Below are 21,124 nucleotides of genomic sequence, written 5' to 3'. Positions count from 1 at the left end.
CTCGTGACCTCCTCAAATACAGATTCCATACAGTGAATTTTCTTGCTTAGTTATTAGGTAAAATCTTAAAATATATAAATACTTCTCTGTGAGCATTGCACAAACTGGTAAAATAAATTATGAACGACCTTGTAGTAAGAAGGTTTCTCAACAATCGCATTAAGATTCGGAGCCTTTAATGATGCCATACTTGAAAAACAAATATAATTCTACTCCTAGGATCTCGATTTTAAAAAACAGCAAGCTTTTTAATCCCTGCTAGATCAGACTATCTACCATTTGGGTCCATCTGTAAAGCCTGGCAAAGAGAACACATTTCATGCTATCTAGTTGGAGACTCAGGGTCCATGGCAAGTGGTCATCTGCTGAATATGGACCTGCTGGTAAAAGTCAGCAGTTTAAGTCACAGGAAGACGAAAGGGGAAAAAAGATGAAAAGTGAACAGACCCAAACACTTTTTTTAGAAGCAGGTCAGTTACCCAGTTTTCACTGGAAACATAACGTCTGCTTGCAGACTGCTTCTGAGAAACCCAGACAGTTTTTGCTGGGCATCTTTATAGAGATGCATAGCAGCCCTTTTCCAGCATTGGCCACTCTTCAAAACCACAGAAGAAGTGGTTCAGGCCTCTCCCAGGGAAGGGGATTTTTGGTCGGGGAAGGTGTTATGGGACATAATGCTGTTACATGCACACACTGCTCTACATCCTCTGCTCAACAGGTGTAACCACACTCTGGGCCCTGTCTCCACCACTCCCAGATCCAAAACATCTTTTGTGTTGGTTTGTTTGGGTTTATTTCCAGTCTCTTAAGGTAAAAAGGGACAGACTGTCAAATCAGCTTCTCTTTCCTGTATTGCACAAAGTCCCAGAAGGATGAACCGACCCAGTCTGGAGGCAAGCAGGTGTAAGAGATAATAGGGTATGAGATATCTACCTCTGCTGTGCTGAAGAAACAAAAGCTGTCCCATCGTTCCTAACACAAAAGACACAGGAACACACACACACAAATATATGCATATGTATGTATTTGTACCCATTTTTCAATCATGTATATATATTAATTTTTATGGGTGTTTTATGTATGTCATTATATATGCTTAGGTGGGTAGATGTCTGCACAGTAACTATCATCACAGACTGGTTTGGGTTGGACGGGACATTAAAGGTCATTCCGTTGCAACCCCCTGCCATAGGCAGGGACACCTTTCACTAGACCAGGCTGCTCAAAGCCTTGTCCAGCCTGGCACTGAACACTTTCAGGGCAATATATATGTAAATATCTATAATATATCTATACAACACAGAGGCATTTAAATGCAATTATGTCCATGCACATGACCATACAGTTCTTCTGTGCCTGCATTACATATGTGCCGTATACACGTGCATACATGTGTCCCCAACTCCACGTATGACCGTACGTAACTTCCCAGCCATGCGATCACTGACACGCACACGTATGCGTGAAACACCGATCCCCACACGCACCCGTGGGTCCTGCCCCGGGTGGTGGCTACCAGCGCCCCGGCCCCACTGTCACCGTCCCCGGCCCGCTTCGCCGCCAGGGCCGCGCTGCCCGTGCTGCCGCAGCGTGGGGCGAAACGGGCCCGCGCCGAGCCCCGCAGCGGCAGTACCGCCTGGCACATAGGCAGTGGCGGGGGCTGCGGCCGTGGGAGCCCCGACAAGCCCCAGTCCCCCCCCCTCTCCCCGCCCCGCCGGAGCCTTGCGGCCCGCCCGGGGCGGTGCCGAACAAAGGGCCGGAACGCGCCGCGCCGCTGCGGGCGGGCGGGCGCAGAGGCAAGGGGTTGCCGCTGCGGGCCTCGGCCCCCCCTCACCGGGGGGAGGTGCCCGGCGCGGCGCGGAGACCGGCCCGCCGGGGATTGGCTCTGCCGGGTGCGAGTCGAAGGTACCGGGGAAGCCATCTGCAGCGCAGGCGATTCCGCCGCTGCCGCACGTGGGGGGAGGGGGCTCTCCCCAGCGGCCCGTTCGAGTCTTTTTTGATTCCCGTACGTCCTCCCTCCCCCTATTTTTGTCTTCTCCCTTTTCACGGGATCACGGCCACGGCGGTGGGGCCGTGATGTCCCAGGGAGAAGCCCCGCTGCTGCTGCAATGCTGCCCGCAGCAGCCCGAGTGAGGGGAGGCGTTTGAGCGGCGGCCGCACGTCCTCCCCGCGGCACCGCCGCCGCCTTTCCCCGCTCCCCGTGCGACGAGACCGGCGGGAGAGGGGTCCCGCCGCCTGGCAACAGCGGATCCCCCTAGCGGGGCTTTACATTTATCATCGTAATATTAATAATAAGAAAACCCCACCGACCCATCAAGGCGAAAGGGAGAGCGGAGCCGCTCACAACATGGCCACTCTGCTGCGGAAAATCGGGCTGATCCGGCTGCACAACCGGGACACGGAGGACCCCAAGCACCACCACCACCGCAGCAGCAGCAGCCAGCAGGGCTCCTCGCTCAGGGGCAAGGGCAACCAGAAGAACAGCAGCAACAAGCCGCAGCCGCAGGGCCCCCCCGGGGGCGGCGGCTGCAGCAGCAGTAGCAGCGAGAGCAGCCCCGGGGGCCACAAGAAGAAGAAGGCGCCGGAGCTCGCCAAGCAGCCCTCGCAGCCGCGGTCGGCCGGCGGCAAGGAGAAGCCACGAGAAGCGGCCAGGGAGCCCGGTGCCGGTAAGGAAGCGGCGCAGCGGCCCGGCCCCGGCCCCGGCTCCGGCTCCGGGTGCGGGTCGGGCCCGGCGCCTCTAGTGCCGCTGCCGTCTGGGTCCGGTCCGTTGGCGCCCGCGGGCCGGCAGCAGCACTGCACGCAGGTGCGGACCCGGCGGCTGATGAAGGAGCTGCAGGACATCGCGCGGCTCAGCGACCGCTTCATCTCGGTGGAGCTGGTGGACGAGAGCCTCTTCGACTGGAATGTGAAGCTGCACCAGGTGGACAAGGACTCGGTGCTGTGGCAGGACATGAAGGAGACCAACACGGAGTACATCCTGCTCAACCTCACCTTTCCCGACAACTTTCCCTTCTCGCCACCCTTCATGAGGGTGCTCAGCCCCCGCCTGGAGAACGGCTACGTCCTCGACGGTGGAGCCATCTGCATGGAGCTGCTCACCCCCCGCGGCTGGTCCAGCGCCTACACCGTGGAGGCCGTCATGAGGCAGTTTGCGGCCAGCTTGGTCAAGGGGCAGGTAGGAGGGTCCGGGGGCTCTCACTCTGAGAGCGTGGTGAGAGGGTGAGAGCCTGTGTGCGTGTTTGGATAGGGACCCCAGAGGGCAGCGGTTCAAGCCTGCCTGTGGCTGACCTTGACCAGGCCTCGGGGACAGCTCTTCCCCAAGGACCTGGTGTTACTGGTGGGAAGGAGGCAGGGGGACACATGTTCTGTTCTGGGGTCCCTTCTCTTCCAGGCACAGCAGAGGTATGTATGGGGCAGCTTGAAGGAGCAAGGAGCACGTGCATCCGTCGCGTCCTCCTGCACGTCTTTTGTCCCTGTGCTTGGCTGTGCTACGTGTGGCACCAAGATGTCATGCCTTTTGCCCCCAGGAGGCATCTTCCTTACCCCAGAGTAGAAGGTGCTCTTCAGGCTGCAGTGGGGTTTGGGATTCAAGTCTTCCACCTCCTGCCCTTCGCCAACTATTCAGCCATACTTGCTGGTCCCCTCCGTGAAGGACTGCTGCTGGCATAGGGCACGACAACGCTGGAGCTTTGTCTGGTGCTGTCCTGAGTAGCATCCCATCAGGGGAGAAGAGGCAACCCTGGGTTTGGGGCTTGGCACGCAGGGCGGAGGTGTGGCATGGGGTTACATCTGGAATTTCTGCCTGAGCTGCCGGCAAAGTTGTGCGAGTTTATAATCTCGCTGCTCAAAAAGAACAAGTAATTTCGGGCACGTACTGCAGCAGCCAGACTGTTCCTGCCAGCTCTGCTCTCTGGAGGAGGTGCCTGGTTCCCCCGGCAGAGGATCTCACCTGAGCTGAATCAATGTGGTTTATGCTTTTTTTCCCCTTACTCTTCTGCAGAGTGTCCTTAGAAGTTTTTCTTAAGCCGTTTTTATTAAATGGGTAAATATTGCCGGTGAAACTCATAGACAGTGTTTATTTGTGGTTACCGTAGCGGCCAATATACGCATGGCTGTGACAGGGTGATTTTCCTGTTCACTTTGTGAATGCCCTTGAACCCAGGGGACATGCACAGCTCCACATCTGTGAATAAATGATGCTGAGTAACTTACTAAATTCATCTCTTGGAAAGGAGGTGGGGGGGAAGAGTAAATAATAACATATATTTCATTTGCTTAAAAATGAGGTTACTCCTGTTTGCTTCTGTGGAACTACTTGCATGAGCAGAAGTAAAAGTTTGGGTTTTTCTAAGACTGAGAGTTAATTTTTGATTGTTTAAAAGACCGTTTTGTAAATGGCTGTCCTCTTTTTTCTCTGCTTGATTTGGGCCTACTGCTCCTATTTTTAATCAGATAGATAGTATTTTTCCCTGCACTTCGTCTGAAGAGGTCAGGTTTCCTAGGTCACCTTGGGATATAAAAAACAGGGAGAAAAAAAAGCACCCTAATTTACATTGAGCCTGGGGAATATTGAAGTTCTGTAGCTCCTCCTGCTGTGTCTCAGTATTTGTTAACCCACCTCTTTTTATAGAGATCACGGTTGTCATTATTTTAAACAAGACTTTAGAAGGACAGTGCTGAATTATCAAAATTTTATGTAACAATTATTTAAAATCTTTGTAATCATTCAGCATATTGCTGAATACTCAGTGTGAATGTTGAATGTAAAAGGGTTAAATTAAGATTTACTGGGATCATAAAATGGCTCAGTGAAGAAAACCACTGAATTGTTTTACTGGTAGTAAATACTAAGCTATATAATCTGACAATTTGCTTCCCTAAACCACTCAAGAGGTTTCCAGAAAGCAGTAGTGATTTCTGATAACAGGGGATGTTTGCGTGTGCATCGTTAATAAACACATTTAAAATGCAAGACTTTTGGCAACATCCTTCCAGAAGTTTATGAAGTTAATTACAACAAAAGAGAATGAAAGGCAGCAATAAATCGCTGCCAATAACTTAGTAGTTAAATAGGTGCAGTGTGAATATTTCAACATCTTGGATCGTTCATGCCAAGTGGAAAGGTTAATAGGTAATACTGGCAGTGCGCTTAATTTCTGGGTTACAGAGGTGTCTCCTGTGACGGGTTGCCAGCCTGTCACCATAGCTGGGCTCCGTGTCATGGGAGCCACATTTCTGTAATCGCACTCCCCTCGTTATGTAATCTCAACTCCATTGCATAATAGGGCTCAAAATACGACAGGCGCTCCCCTGTCCCCGTTTCATCTTTCTTTTGACAGGTAGTCTACTTTTGACTGGTTTAAAAAGTAAAGCGGGGCCGCCGAAACATGGAGAGCTGTGCGGCTGGGTTTGGGTCGCTCTTGCCATGCGGTGGCCTGCAAGGAGCCATCTGAGCAAACAGTGATGGCTTACACCAGGTTAATTGTGCAATTCCTGTAAGCAGCCTGCATCCTGCAGTCGTGTGGAACCCTCAGCGTGCTTGCTATTAATCAGAAAGGCTGGAAGGGCGAGGGCCGTTCTCCACCGCCTCAAAATGACCCTGCTCGAGCAAATGGAGGCCACGATGAGGCCAACGGGAGATGGGGCACTGCCGGTGCCAGCGGGTGAAGAAGACCTTCTGAAAAAATGTCACTGATTCACAGCACCATGGTTTGGCATGAAATCATGATGAACGCTCTAGCCTGTGACGCATCTGAGCACACCTCGCTGGCGTGGGCCTCTGTGTGAGTAGGCAGGAGAGAAGTTCCCGCCAGCGTTCGTTCCTCCTTTTGGCAGTTTGAGTGATAAAACCGGGGTGGCTGATGTCACTCTGTTTCTCATCAGTCCTGTTTTGCTGTGCTGACTGTAATGCTGCTGTTCTCTGCCAGTTCTTCGAAGAGAAGCGCAGCACTTCCCAGTCTGTTGTTTTGTCAGAGCTAACTGCAACCTATGGACGTATATGACCACCTCCTTTTTGACAAAGCAGTCGAAAAGCAGACAAAACTAACACTGAAAATACATTTTCAGGCAGTCAGGATTCTTGACAAATTCAGATTTTTAAATAGATTTTACAGACCTTATAGCAGAGTAAAAGAAAAACATTCCACTCAGGAGCTACGTCAGTAAGGAGATGTAAGTGTGCAACATGGAAATTCAGAAGTAGCACTTTTCTGTTACTTTTCAGCATTGCCCTTGTATTCAGAGAAACCTGAGTCCAGGTTCCCAAACCACAGCATGTCTCCCAGGGACTGGATTTTAAAGCAGGGTGGTTGTTTCTCCAGATCTCACCAAGCAGGAGCCATACAACTCAGGTGACCTTGCTTGAGAGATGTCCTGCCTTGTGGGATGCCTTTCTTCCTGTTGTGAATCTAGTAGTGCTTTTTTTGTCCGGGGGAAAAAAAAAAAAATCAAATGGAAGAGAGATAGTTTCTGTTTGAATGAAACAATTCAACAGACCCAAACTATGCTTTTCAAGGTGGTTGGGGGGGGGGGGAAGTTAATTGACGGACAAGTTGGGATTTGTTTGGTTGGTTGCTTCAGCTATTCAGCTGAGAAAATCAATTATTCACACAGCTCTAGTCAGTATCTTGAGGGGAATTCTCAGTACATCAAAGGCCTAAGACTGTTTATCTGTCTGGGATCCAGAATCTTTATTTTTTAAAAGTTGGTGGTGTCCTTAGCTCAACTGTAGCCTCGGTTTTAAGGGGATGACTTTGTACTTGCTTCGTGAACAGTCAGCTGCTTGCTGGCTCCCACTGCCATGGGTGAAATAGTAGCCCTGAGCCCCTGCAGAGCTGGGGTGTCAGCCAAGGAGGTGGGGTGATGCTAAGGAAATGATTTAAATACTAGTTATTTGTTGTCCTGGAGGTAGCTGTGCCACATGCCTGTCTAGGCAGAGCCTCCCATGTCTATCTGTCTATCCAGGCTGGGGAAATGGTCTTTTCAGCCTTTAAAATGGTTTACTGCTAACTTAAGAGAGATTTTAAAAAAAATCTGTTGTTCTCTGCTTCCTGATAACAGAGCTGTTGTCATGATAATACTAATAACTAAAGGAAAGAAGGCGGAGCAGTGCCAGTGGTAGAAGAGTGATAAAACAGCAGGAGGTTTGTCATGGCTTTCCTTGAGTAATGCACACAGCTGAGGCCAGCACCTATGTTTCTGGGAGGAGCTTGTTTGAAAACATGGTGGATGAAAAGGAGCAGACTTTGTCCAAAAGTAGGACAAGTAGATTTTGTGTCATGTAATACACATTGTTTCTCACTGGGAAGGAATGATTTGGTGCTGGTTTGGTGGAAGTTTTAAAGAAGACAAGGCTATGTATGCCAATGTCCAAATAATGCATCAGGAATATATTTTATGTATTTTTGAGAACAACTAGCACAGGTGCATCTTAGTTCCTTGGGGATTTTGGGTTTAAGATTACATTAGTACTGACTAATATCTGCCTTATTCACCTGCTTTATGATTCCCTTGTTCTCTCCATTGAGCCGGGGGAAAGGACCGCCAGTGAAGGGCAGCTGTCAGTTGACTGGTGACTGCAGATTTCATCAAAGAAAAAGTTGTTTTGAGGAAAACATTCCCTTATATTTCCAGTGAACAGAAGGAGCATAAAGATTTTGTGAGGGCATACTAAGATAGGAATGGGGAACCCCTAGTTACAAGAATTCTTGCTGTGATGGGCCTCTGTATAATGATTTAAATTAAAAACAAAAAAAAAGTAATTTGTAATTAAAACTTATTTTTCTATTGGAAAATGCCCCGAATTGAAATAAAAGTTGTTGGTATATAGTACTTTCATCCCTCATATTGTGGTGTTAGAAATACCTTAGTGGATTCCCTCTAAGTTTGCTTCAAAGGGTATGTGCCTTGTATGACTGTTGGACTGATCTATCTTTCCATTTAAAAATTATAAGTATCCCAGCTGACTTCTGCCACAAAGAAACAGGAGAAATGGGCTTATTTTATGAAAACAAGACACAGAAGGTAGCTGTTAATCATGGTCTAAATTACTCCCTCTTCATCCTTTCAGACAAAAAGTATGACTGAGCAGATAACAGATGGGACTTGTGTGATGTCCAGGAGGTCAACACACTCCAGGTTTTTCAAATACATATAGCAGAAATTAATTGCAAATACTTGGGTTTTCATACCCCAGATGCTGGATTTGAGGACTGTAGCCATGAATAAATCAGTAAAACAGCTAATCTCAAAGGCTGCAGAAATGTGTAGAGAACACAGTGGTCTCTGAATTATTTGGAGCCATTGTATTCTATCAGGGCCTAAAAAAATAAAACTGGCTTGCTTTTTGATTTTGATTAGTTGCCTGAACAAATGAGGCCAGTTATAGTCAAGGAAAGAAATGCTGCTTTAGGTCCACGGCTGAAAAACACACTGACTCATACAAAAAGGTGACAGAGGAGACAAAGGATGTATTACGGGGCTTGTTCCCCATGAAAAGGTATAAATGCTAGGCCAAAGAGGTAACAGAATACTGTTTAGCTACAGAGGAAAATTAGCTACAGAGGAAAATTAGATATATTTGCTTTCTCGGGTATCTTCTCTATTGCAATTGAGAAACCTAGGATTTTTCAAACTGAAGTTTAGGTGGAAACATACATATTTACTCTGTTGAGATGCTAGGATTGATGAATGGGCTGGAAAAAATACTGTTAATGTGTACTCTGATATATTGCTGATCTGACTATCCACTATTATTATGCAAATATATGCTACTGAGAGGAATGAAGACACAGGGATTCCAACTCATTGAAGTAGGAGGCTGGTTTAATTCTTTTAAAAAGCAGGAGGAACATAATCTCCGTTTTATCCCTTCAGAGCATGAAAAGGAAAATTTTAAAATACTTTGAACTATCATTTTTAGTGTTAAAATAGACATCAAATAAGTTAAAACACTAAATTAAAACAAACTACTTATGTTAAAACATGCTTCTGTGGCAGGTAGAACTCATTCTTCGTGGCAATACATAGCTGATCTCCTAAATAAGAATTTGAAAGAACTGCTGCTTTGGATAATAAGAAAATTGAATATGCTCAAAAGAGCATGACTCTTCTCTGAATTATAAAAGAAGTCCTCATTTTCTTCAGTGGAACTTTTCAGATAGAACTGTGTAGCATTTGGGTGTTTTGTCAGGTACTACTTTGTTCTTTAACAAAGTATTTTTTCAAATGCAGAAAGCCTAGTCCCAAGGGGTGATGTTGTGTCCTCCTGGAGGAGTAACCTAAATAACCTGCTTTCTATTGTGAGGAAGATTTACTCTTCCTTATGCAGGCTAGCCTTGAAAATATGCAGATTTCCTAGCATGTACACAATACCCAGGGATTTCCATGCATGACCAGACACTTCCAAATTGAAGATTTGTGACTCCGCAGTAATTCTGGTCCTCATATCACCAGAGTCTTATTGCCTGGTGTAATCTGAGGCACATCTCCTGAGTGGGCATCTGTTCTCACGAAGTGGGATGTTGGTTAAGTAACATAATACTAGCTGCATTTCTTTTTCCCATCTAAGCTCCTTTTGGCTGATGAGAGCCAGGGAGAACTTAAGGGGCTGCAGTGGTTATGCTGTCTGAATGGCTCAAAATATGTCTTAAATTTAATGTGTGCAGGATCCAGTTGTCTCAGTTGTAAATGGAATACTTGGTTTCTGTGAAATATCATTCCAGAATATCATCATGCTGTTCCAGTATTTAAAGGGTGGCTACAAAGAAGACAGAATCCCTGTTTACAAGGAGACACATGGAAAGGACAGAAGGGTAATGGGCACAAGTTACCTCTGGGGGCATTCTGACTGGACACTAGAGTGAAATTTTTCACAATGAGGATAATCAGGTATTGGAATACTCTCCCCAGGGAAGTGGGGATACTTTTAAGTTTCAGCAGGACAAGTAGGTGGACCATCTAGTCTATGTCATGCTTTGCCTAGAAAGGTTGGACCAGATGATCTTTGAGGTCACTTCCAACTGGTGTTCTGTGATTCTGTGGTCATAATATTTTTGAAAAGTGTGTGGCCTGGGGCTGGTCATGCTCCACAGAGTCATTTCTAGAGGGTGCTAAGCACTCCACATTGTTGGTCTTTTAACTCTGGATGGAAACATCAGTAATTGAATAGATCCTGGAAGCTGCAGGACAAGCCACACAGGAAGGACATGGTGCTGTTACCTAACCTGGCACGGCACTGAGAATCTAAAGAGCATAAGCTAGGGAGAAGCATGGGTGTGCTTTGATGAAAGTAAATTAGCAGTCCTCTATTGGTCTGCACAAAACAGGTAAGTGGGAACCACCTTCATGATGTTCGGGTTATTCCTTTTATGAAGCAAGGTGCAAGTCTGATTTGGCCCATTCCAGTCAAAAGTCAGCCTGAGGAGTGGTACATCACGTGTGCCTGTCCTCAGTCACGTGTGGCAGATACACGTCTCCCTCATGTATGTGCAGAGCCTGTCACTGGAAAATGTCTTTTTATCTGCTTCATGGTTGTTAAAATATTGTGTTGTTAAAATTGATGATCCTCATTGATTTAATCCTCTTCTGCACAGGCTCACCAAAACCCCTGGAACGTCTGCCATGACTCCTTGATAGAGTTACAAGCCAGTCATGGTTCCAAATCTGCATTCAAAGATGAGTCAAAATAAACTGGAGGAAGGAGGAGTAAGCCTGCGTTATGAAATGGTCTGGAGCTCAGATGCTTCTCATAGTCAGGCTTTATGAACTGTGGGATGAGTAGATATTTCTCCTGTTTCTAGTTTTGTGTTACAGATGGTAACAAACTCCCAGCTGCAGTAAGAAGTATAGGGCTTATTCCCATAATATGCGCCCATAAAAATACCTAAAGCATCACATGCTGTTACTGATTTTTCACATTTTCTATGAATTTCTATAAATGACAAATTTTCTATGAATTTGGCAAGATAATTTCTATTAAAATACACCTAGTATTGAAGTGTTCTCTAATAATTACATGGAGGAGGATGTTTCACAGTTAGAGCACTTAGGCTGAGGAGAGGTGATCTGAGTCTAGCTTCGAGGTTTTGCCACTGACTTCAGGTGAAGTCATGGGCAAGTCATGTAACTTCACTATATTCCTCTTTCCCACCTATGAAGTACAGGTAATCCTCTTGCCAAAGGTCGTATGAGGATACGTACTTAAAAGTACTCAGAAGTGGGGGCTCTGTGGGTAGATGTCCGTGTGCATAGTATGAAACATGTTGTAGTCAAGAGATTGACACATTTGTATAAATAGAGGAAAAGCACATTGGCTTGTGACTCTAATCGTACCGAGTTTGATCTTAACTAGGTTAAATGTTCCGGAGGTAGCCTGATTTTTACTCCTGGTTGTTTTAGCATTGTGAAACTTTGGTAAATTTGGAGATAGACATTGTTGTCTGAGGTATTTGTCTTTACAACCTTTCTTAATGGATGGATTGAATTGCTTTGCTTTGCTTGGGTTTACATCCATAGCTTGGGTAAGTACTTCAGGTTACTGATGTGAAGGACCTGTGGGCTGAGGCAAAGACAGGTTGTCATGCTCCCAGCGTTTGCACCTGGACTCTCAGTAACTGCTGGTACCTGATCCGACAGAGACATAGTCCAGAGAGCTCAGTGGAAGGCTGAAAATGTTCCTTTGCCATTAGACTAGCAGGTACCCGTTTGATGGCAGGGGACAGGGATCATCTCTTTTGACCGACACCCACCTACTCCCTTGAGATGCTAGAGGCACCTTCCAAGAATGTGGTTGGCTGCCAAAATTTTCGCAGAATCATGGAATAGTTTGGGTTGGAAAGGACATTAGGGATCATCTAGTTCTAACCCCCTACCATAGGCAGGGACGCCTTCCACTAAACCAGGCCACTCAGAGCTCCATCCAGCCTGGCCTTGAACACTGCCAGGGATGGATGGGGCTGCCACAGCTTCTCTGGGCAACCTGTTTTCAGTGACTCACTACCCTCACAATAAAGAACTTCTTCCTCATATCTAATCTAAATCTACTCTTTCAGATTAAAGCCATTCCCCTTGTCCTGTCACTGCTTGCTCTTACGAAATGTCCCTCTCCAGCTTTCTTGCAGGCCACCTTTAGGTACTAGAAGCTGCTATGAGGTCTCTGCAAAGCCTTCTCCAGGCTGAGCAGCCCCAGCTCTCTCAGCCTGTCTTCACAGGAGAGGTGCGCCAGCCCCCTTATCATCATGATGCCCTGTGACATCACTCTTCTGTTGAGAACACCAGAACTGCATACAATACTCCAAGTGAGGTCTCACGAGAGCAGAGTAGAGGGGCAGGATCACCTCCTTCGACCTGCTGGTCACGCTCCTTTTGATGCAGCCCAGGGTACAGTTGGTTTCTGGGCTGTGAGTGCACACTGAAGCCAGCTCATGTTCAGTTTCTCATCGACCAACATCCCCAAGTTCTTCTCCTCAGTTCTGCTCTCAGTGAGTCTCTGCCCAGCCTATATTTGTGCTTGGGATTGCCCCGACCCAGGTGCAGAAGCTTGCACTTGGCCTTTTTTCATGTTCTTTTGCCAGTGTAGTTTGTCCCACCCATACAATGAAGGAAGGGAATTTCTTAACCCTCATCTGTACTGAAATCATGCTGCTGACTTTAGGGAAAAGTGAAATGCAGTGCTCTGTAGCTGTCAAACAAGGATTGGGGCTGTAAGTGCTTACATCGATTAAGAGCTGCTTGCACCAGACTTCACACAGACAAGTGAGTGTTAATAATTACTCAGCTGGAACTCAGATTTTTTTTTTCCTGGACAAATAACAGTCAACTCCCAGAAGGAGCAATTTAAAGGACGCTTTAAAGCTGGAACTTGCTGAGTTTTCACTTCTTTGTGTGGATTAATCTTAAAAAGGAGACCAAAAAAGGCGTGGAAATACTGCTTTAGAAATTACACATTTGCAGGAAAACATCCCATTTTTAATTCACTTATGCTGCATCATTAACAGTATTTGTCTACATCATTTTCTATACTGCTTTGTTTTAGCTATAGCTAATAATTATATATAGTGTAGTATAAACTGTGTGCAGTTTTTGAGACATGATTAACTGTGCCTCATCAGTACATCAAGAAAAAAATATAAACCACATAATTGGGAGGAGAGACCATGTATATTGCACTCTAACAGTGATGTTGTGACACACTGAGAGCATGACAGTAGCTTGCTTTAGCATGGCTTTACTTTTGAATGCTTCCCTAAAGCCAGTGGAAATATTTTTCTCTGAAACTTGTTTAAATATTCTAGAATTAGACTGGTTCAGGCTTAAGCATTGTATTCTTCTGTTACTTATCAGAAAGGATTGGAGTATGTTTGCATAGTATGCGGCTCTGAACAGTTGAGGCCCAAAGCTATTAGTCTCTGGCACATTAGTGGAGTACATTATGTACTGGAGACTCAGTGTGTGTTCCAGCTCTTAGAAAATCCACCGGTACTGCATCATCTATGGAAAAGCCTGGGACAACAGACTTGGAAAATGGGCATATCCCTGTGGGTCTCTTTCCTGTCCTGGAGGGCTCACCACGAATGCAGTGTGTGGCACAGTGACTTCCAGCAGTCTTTTATGTACCTCTCTAAACCTTTGTTTGTTTTCTGTCTCTTGACATTTACCTAGAAGTGGGTCACTAAAGCCTGCTATAGAGATCTCTGAAGAGATAAAGAGAGAAAATGAAATTGTACCCATAAACCGTTATGCTGGCTTAAACAATGGGCCACATTTAGCTCCATGCAGAAGGCAGGTATGGCATCCCTGCCCATGGCAGGAGGATTGGAATTAGATGATCTTAAGGTCCTTTTCAACCGTAACTGTTCTATGATTTTATGATTCTATGATTTGCCCTCGGAAGACCAACCTTGAGTTATTTGCATATCCAGGACTAATGAAAGGGAAGCAGGGCTGAGGAGTTTGTGTTAAGACCAATGTTAACAATGTGATGGCATGCCTGCTTCTGAGTTTAATAGCTGTGTATTGTTTGCAATGAATACATCTTTTTGTTAACCAGTCCAGGAAAAAAAGTCTAGATGTGCCTGAAGGGTTTGCTGTGTAATCTTAGAGATGTGTAGCACAGAGGCTTATGCTGTTTCCAGAATAACCTCAGTCTTTTAAGGGCTGGTGACCAAGTTCAGTAAAGCCTGGAAAATTTGGGACCTATTAACACAGGGATTTGCATCAGGAGAGGACTGAGCACAGCCTTGAAGGATTCAGGGCCTGGCTACATAGTGCCACAGCTGACCTGTGTTGGCAGTTCAGCTCCAAGTATCCAAGTTGGACTTAGAGACCTCCAGAGACCCCTTCCAGCTAGTACGTTGGTAATCGCATGATCCTGTGAAAGAACGGCCACCATTATGTAGTGCTGTCTTTCAGGTAGTGCCAAAAGTGACTTGACATGGAAGCACACGTGACAGTGTGTGCTGTGCCAGAACTGTTGGAATTGCTATGTTTGGTTTGAGAGAAAGAGAAATCCCTTCATCACTGCTGAAGAAATGCCACTGAGGCCGTCCTGATTCTGGAAATACCAGAAAAAAATGTCAGGACTGTTTTTCATGACACAGAGGCCAGTCGTGGGCAGATACATGGTTGTAGTGGGATTACAGGGCTAAAGAACTTCAGGCTTCATTCTTGGTATCTTAGTACAGGACTTAACTCCATCTTTGCACCACTTCATGACATGTTGCTGTTGGGGAAGAAAAGATACGGTGCATTGCTGATACTGATACTGAAGGACATTAAAGAGCTACTAGATGTTTAGTTGAATATTTTTGAGGGTGCGCTTCAGTGTCACATAGCCTTCGCAAGGGAAGGACTTGTTGACGGGCTCATGAGTGTGGAAAAATGTGTAGACTACTGTGGCATCACTGGGAAATAGAAAAGTTCCCGGATTTGCCCACAGTGGTCTCTAAATATGGGTGCAAATACATGTAAGATTTACCTCAGGTCTTTTGTAGGGACTGTGCTCCAGGAGGACTTTCTCCTGGCAGGTATCAAGGTTATAGACTGGATCCTTATCAGCTGTTTGTTTAATAGCATTAGATGAGTTACAAAGAGTAGACAAGTGCCATGCAATTGCTCACTCTGTCACGCAAACCAGCTGCAGCAGGATCATGAGTGAATGAGGAGGCTGAGTGCTGCGCATAGTCTTCTGCATTTCAGCATGGCTGTGTAAACCAGTTGGATGCTATGGCATTAATTTCACCTTTCATATGTTTCTAGTGTGTTAAAATTATATCTTGAGAAGTACATGAAGTCACAGCAGATGGCAAAATCTGAAATGTTCTCTCTAACTTTTTATCCCTTTATGAAAAGCACTCTGTGAGCGTCTGAAAGTATTGCAAGTATTTAAATAAGCTCCTGGTGCGACTTCTCAGAGCTAAAGTCGACATTAATATCTTTATGAAAGGCTTTCTGGGGTTATCTCCGTTGTTTTTAATCTTTCTGGAATGTTTTGATCTTGTTCAGATATCTTTTTTTTGATCCTGTGCTGGGCACATCAAAACATTGGCCATGTAAATGATCTGTTAATTGGTTAATAAGAGCCAGTGCTAACTAACCACGGCAGTAGTGACGTGCATGGTTTAGAGACTGGTCAAAATGCAGTTGTGCGGAATTGAGCTTTGGCCAGCATTGTGTTTACATACTGCATTTACTGTATTTATCATATTTACAGAATGCAGCGGCTCGTCATTTCCTGAGCAGAGTTTAAATGACTGCATGTTTAAGCAGCAGTCTGAAAACAAACTGTAGTCAGAGCTGGTAACGGTGCGTGTTAATGTGTTTGATGCCTTCGTTTGTAATTGTGTCCAAAATGCCTTTTTTTTTCAGTTAAACTAGGGAAGAGCTTTGTGGGAATGGCAAAAAGCTAAAAATCATTAAGACAGTAGATACCACCAGAGTATAGGCTCAAAAGTGTCTGAACTGTTGGCTGAAATTCCAACCTTCTTTCTTTATACCTCAGGTTTGCATGAGGCACCAAAAAGGGAAACTTTCAGTCCACAAGGTTAAATTTCATCCAAATTATAAACACCTGGCAGGATATTGGTTAATAAGAACCAGTGCTAACCATGCCACCCATAGTTTCTGTGTAAACACAGAAATACATGGGCTACATTGGGGTAGGATTAGCTGGTCTTTGATGGTACAGTTTACATGCAACCTCCATATGGTACCAGAATGGAAGTGTATTTAATGATCCATTACATTAATAGCAAAGAAGTATGAGAATAAACTCATGGAACGATGCTAATTTAATCTGCTGTAGCTCCAGTAACATTTTAGATGATGTGATATTCACTGCGTTATTGCAGCACCAAAGAATTCTTACTTCATTTGTTTGAAAGCTGACACTGAACATGAGCGATAGGTGTTCTCAATGCAAAGATCCTATTTCTAGGTACTGATTAGTATTAGTACTTTGGTAAAGCTGGGGAAGACACAGATCATACTGTGCTATGAAGGTATCAAAGGCTATCAAGTTACAGCAGATAATATGTATAAGACAAGAAATAAATAGCAAATGAACCTAATCCAGAAATTAACTAATAGCGTAAGTTTATATTTGCTTTCGAAAGTATTCCATTGGTGAGATTTTGAGGACAGTATTTCCTGTGCTGATTTAATATTCTGTTGTACTTTATCTTTTCCTTTGTTTCTCTGATATGCTTCCAACAAAAGCTCAGATTAGGAAGCAAATACAAAACATGTTTTGTAACAACAAAACCACTTCTGCGGGATATGGAAGATAATTAATTAGTCAATGAGATTTTAAAAATATGTTACCCGGTTTCATTTAATTATTCCTTTTGTCACAAATAAAAAGAACATTTTCTAAGAAAATGTATTGTCTGTTTCAAATCAAGTACCATTCAGACCATCCTTATTTGGGAAATATTAATTGCCAGATTAGTATGGGGATGGGGAAGTTCTCTTGCTGGTTAGCGTGTCAAGGGGTACTTAAAGAGGAAATGCATTGCTAGTGTGAAAATGGCAACTAGGGAGAAAGACAAGGAAAAGCATCAAAAGATAAAACAGCTATTTATGTGAAAACCAGAAGGGTATAAATTAGCTGTGAGTAAATCGAGGTGGGAATTAGAGGCTGTTCCTAATCTTTAGTTAAGGTAGGCTCTGAAAGAGAAGTCAAACCACACAGAAAAATGACTTATTAAAACAGGAGTAGGAAACAGATCTTTTATCTCATGTGTCCATAGATCCGTTATAATAGGGACGTTGCTGCACACAAAAGCCTATCTGTGCAATATTGTGATGACTTTCTAGAACAAAATGTTTTGTCCACACTGCAGACTAATCCTCCTCATTTTAATCCATAAAAATAACTGTGATGCTTCATAGACAGAGTTTGGGGTTTTTTTTCCTTTTTTTCCACCTCTGTAAACCTGATTATTTTCTCTGTATAGTTTGTTGCATGCAATTACAAATGACAATTTTTTGCTTAAATTCCAAATTAGCAGTAAAATATGGGAGGCAAACGATGGCCTGATGCACCCTTTTAGGCAAAAGAATGGCAAAAATGAGAACATGCTAACTTGGTTCTTAATAATTGTAACAGTGTAATATGGGATCTGCTCACCAAATACCATTTATCCTAAAAAAGACTTTCAATGAATGCAGTGTATGAAAGAGTTATTAAAATTATTAGACTTGTGATTTTAATAAACTTTTATTTTGTTACAAACCCAGTAGACACAGAAACTTTAAAGGGTGCTATTGCTGCAGAGTGGAATAATTATGCAACTCTAATTCTTTCTTGTGTCTCTGTTAGTTGGTAGTTGACATGGGCCAATGTGAAAAATAAGGTAACCTATTAATAACTCAGTAAATGTCTCTGTTGCCAGACAAGGTTTTGAAATTATATACTGCCCTACTTTTAGAAGTAATATTTGATTGCAGAGTAATGAGGATGCAGTATGTTTAAATTTGTGTATTTCCATTTATTATCAAACTTGTCAGGAAGGGGTAATAAGTTAGAATTTTTCATGTAGGTTGAAAGCAAGTTGGTTTTAAGGTGTTCCTGCCTTTAAGAAATGACAGAGCTATTCATTTCTCACGGGTCAGGTTAGAAGAATGGAGCGCGTTTTGTGGGATGGATGTAATTTTTAGTGACATTTTACGTTGGCAGTGGGGTGTGGGAGGTGAGATATTGGGAAGCCCTGAGACATAGCATACAGAAACACTCTGCTTTATGGTGGTTCTCCAGGGCTGCTGACTAGACCATATTACAAGTGTGTCATCGAAATTGGTTTGAAACCTCTTTCCGCCCCCCATTCCCAAGCTGGTACCTCAGCACCATTTGCAGCCTGCCTCCTTCTCCACCCAGAGCTGCTGACCCTGGGGGACTAGAGTGGGCTGGGGAGCCTCCTCCTCTCCTACAGCTGAAAAGGGCTGCTGGGGATGCTCACAAAATCCTCCTGTCCCCAGGAGCCGCCTTGCTGAGGCGCCTTTGCTGTGGTGTACTGGTGTGCTCCTCGCGGTCCCTGTCTGCTTAGGGCTGCACCCCTGACCATGAGGGGTGGGCATGAGGGTTGACACACCAAATAGTTTATGGTAGAGGTCACTTAATTTGTTTGCAGGGTTCCCATGCAGCAGAGACGGAGGTGAGCTGTGTGGCACAGCCGCAGCAGCTGCCGCTGGTTGCTGCATGCAGGGCAGCATGCCAACACAGGGGCTTGCTGGGAAGAACTAAGCCCAGCAGTTGTCTCTTTCTATTTTTTTCCCTCCTTTACTGCATCACATTTTTAATCATCTCTGATGATGCGTTTGTCTGCCTCAGTTTGGGCACTCTCTGCTTTCTGGTACCCTTAAGTGAATGCCTCTTGGCCTGATGCATTGAAAAGTTAAGCTGTGGTTTCCAGCTGCGTGTTCACGTGTTTAATGAAGGTTTTCTTTTTTGTTTGGTGCAGGGCCGTATCTGCAGAAAAGCTGGCAAATCAAAAAAGTCATTCAGTCGAAAGGAAGCTGAAGCAACATTTAAGAGTTTGGTGAAGACCCATGAAAAGTATGGGTGGGTCACCCCACCGGTCTCTGATGGCTGATGGTAGCAACCTGCACTTGACAAAAATGCTGAACAAAAGTACTGTGACATCTCCTCAGTGCTGTACACCGCCCATCCTTTTCTACTTCAGCTTCAGTTACATACCATGAATGTCAAGGAGACATCTAAGTTATTTATGAACAGATGTGTTTACAGAGGGAGAGGAAAAAAAAAATGCTGTGTAGGATTATGTTTCAAGACTGGAGAATGGTCATCATTGAAGTCACTTGAGCGGATGCTGAGATTGCGTCATTTGCCCCCATACAGCCCACATTGTCTTCAGCTTCTTTCCATGACAGCAGCACCAAACAGCAGTACTGGAAAGTCTGTTCATTACTGCTCAGTTCATTTAAATGTAAATGAAACAGTTAATATTTAATAGGGAAGCAGTGCATTGCAGGTACATGTTTGCTGTGCTGTTTATCTTTGTCTCCTAGCAGGTCAACATAACTTGAAGATTTGTCTTTATGTGGAACTGTGGTCTGCTGTGACTAAATTTAGACCTCATTTGTGCTCTATATATGACCTTTAATTCATAAATGAAACCAGAATGAAAATGCTGAAAGGTCGTAGTGTTGAAAAATTAAGTGGAATCACCCAACCGGTTACAGTGTGCTATCTATGCTGATATTGTGATGTGCTGTTCAGAAATTAACCAGTGCAGTTAGCTGAGGGTTAGGTGGTTTTTTAAAACGCATCCATGCCAGGGCTCAGAGTGATTGGTTGGTGGTAGCAGAACCATTATTATCCTGCCGGTACCTTCTGCAGTAGCATGTGGCCTGTCCGTTCTTCAAAATGGCAAAACAAATGAATGGAAATGGACAAAGCAACCTTAAAAAAGAAAATCTGCTTAATTTTAAAATGAGATGCCAGTAACAGAGTAAAAATTTTCAAGTCAAATGAAACATGGTTTGTAAGATGATTTGCATGACTGGAATTTTCTTTTTTGTTTTCACTCAATAGGCATTGTATGTACTTAGAGCCCAGTATCTGAGAAAACCCACTGATGTATATAAATGTCCTCTTATTTAATCATGAAGATTTAATTTTCTGGTAAACAAATCAAAAAAGAAAAAAAAACAACCAACTTTCTAAGCGACTTCATAAAAGCTGAAGGTAATGTTTAGAATGGTGTAAGAAAAGCATTGAAAAATGTGGATTCCAAATGGAAAATCGTATTGGAGACATGCTGAATAAAATCACCAGTATCGTTTCTGTTGCCTCAGGAATTTAATCATTTTGGCCAAATTTTATTCAAAGTAATAGGTTTTCTATTGTGAAAATCTAGGCACCTTGTAGGTAGTACCTGCTGTGGTGATACTTTAATTGAAAGCAGGACAATATAGATTATAAAACTGATTTGGAGGGGGAAGACTGTGTGTGTTTGAAAACAGTTTCCATTATATGGCTAACACAAGACCAAATTGAAATGGTTGACCAGTTTCTGTTTGTATTACAGCAGCAGTGGAGACTGTACAGAGAGCTTTGGAGGGTTGCAGTTTGATTTAAAACTACAGCAGAGAGAAACAAAAGAGTAACAAAGCACAGTGGAGTTTAAACACAAGCAGAGAAGCAGCAGAGCAGGTGTTCTTGCAGTATTGGTGCAAAACCACTGCTCAGGTTATCTTTGCCAGTGTAGCAGTTTGTCAGCTAGATAGGGGGAGAAATAATCAAAGCCTTCACCAAAATGGCTATGCAGGTCAGAACCACTCAGTTTTGTGGACGTAGCTGGTTTCTTACACTTCCATTTGCATCAGCTGTCTCTTCTCTTTCTCTGACCATTGGTGGTACCCACAGGGTATGCCTTACCTCAGTTATAAATGGAACTGCTTGGTACCGCAAATCTGCCCAAATCTTGCTTTGTATTTGGAGAGAATACTATAATCAGTGTATATGTGTTTTTCCCCTCAAACTGTGCATCAGTTCTGTGCATCCAGCAACAGAATGTGACTGTTGAGTGAGGAGTGACATGTCAAGGAGTTTATTTACTCAGTTTTATAAACACTTCTTTTTCTGTCCTTTCTGAAAAAGGAAACA

The 21,124-nt window shown here is 44.2% G+C and overlaps 1 protein-coding gene across 1 annotated transcript; it reads left to right on the top strand.

The window, feature by feature from the left end:
* Positions 1–1,875: 1,875 nt before the first annotated feature.
* Positions 1,876–20,302, top strand: UBE2QL1 (ubiquitin conjugating enzyme E2 Q family like 1). The gene is made up of 2 exons (XM_057428825.1): positions 1,876–3,175; positions 18,957–20,302. Exons 1-2 carry the CDS (start codon positions 2,348–2,350, stop codon positions 19,086–19,088), a joined length of 960 nt encoding a protein of 319 aa, XP_057284808.1. The 5' UTR covers positions 1,876–2,347; the 3' UTR covers positions 19,089–20,302.
* Positions 20,303–21,124: the final 822 nt, after the last annotated feature.

This window comes from Pezoporus wallicus, unplaced genomic scaffold (genome assembly GCF_028554395.1).
Source record: "Pezoporus wallicus isolate ANWC-B61680 ecotype Strahan unplaced genomic scaffold, APGP_CSIRO_Pwel_v1 contig_6658, whole genome shotgun sequence".
NCBI classification, from domain to species: Eukaryota; Metazoa; Chordata; class Aves; order Psittaciformes; family Psittacidae; genus Pezoporus; species Pezoporus wallicus.
This window is presented reverse-complemented; position numbering and strand designations above follow the sequence as displayed.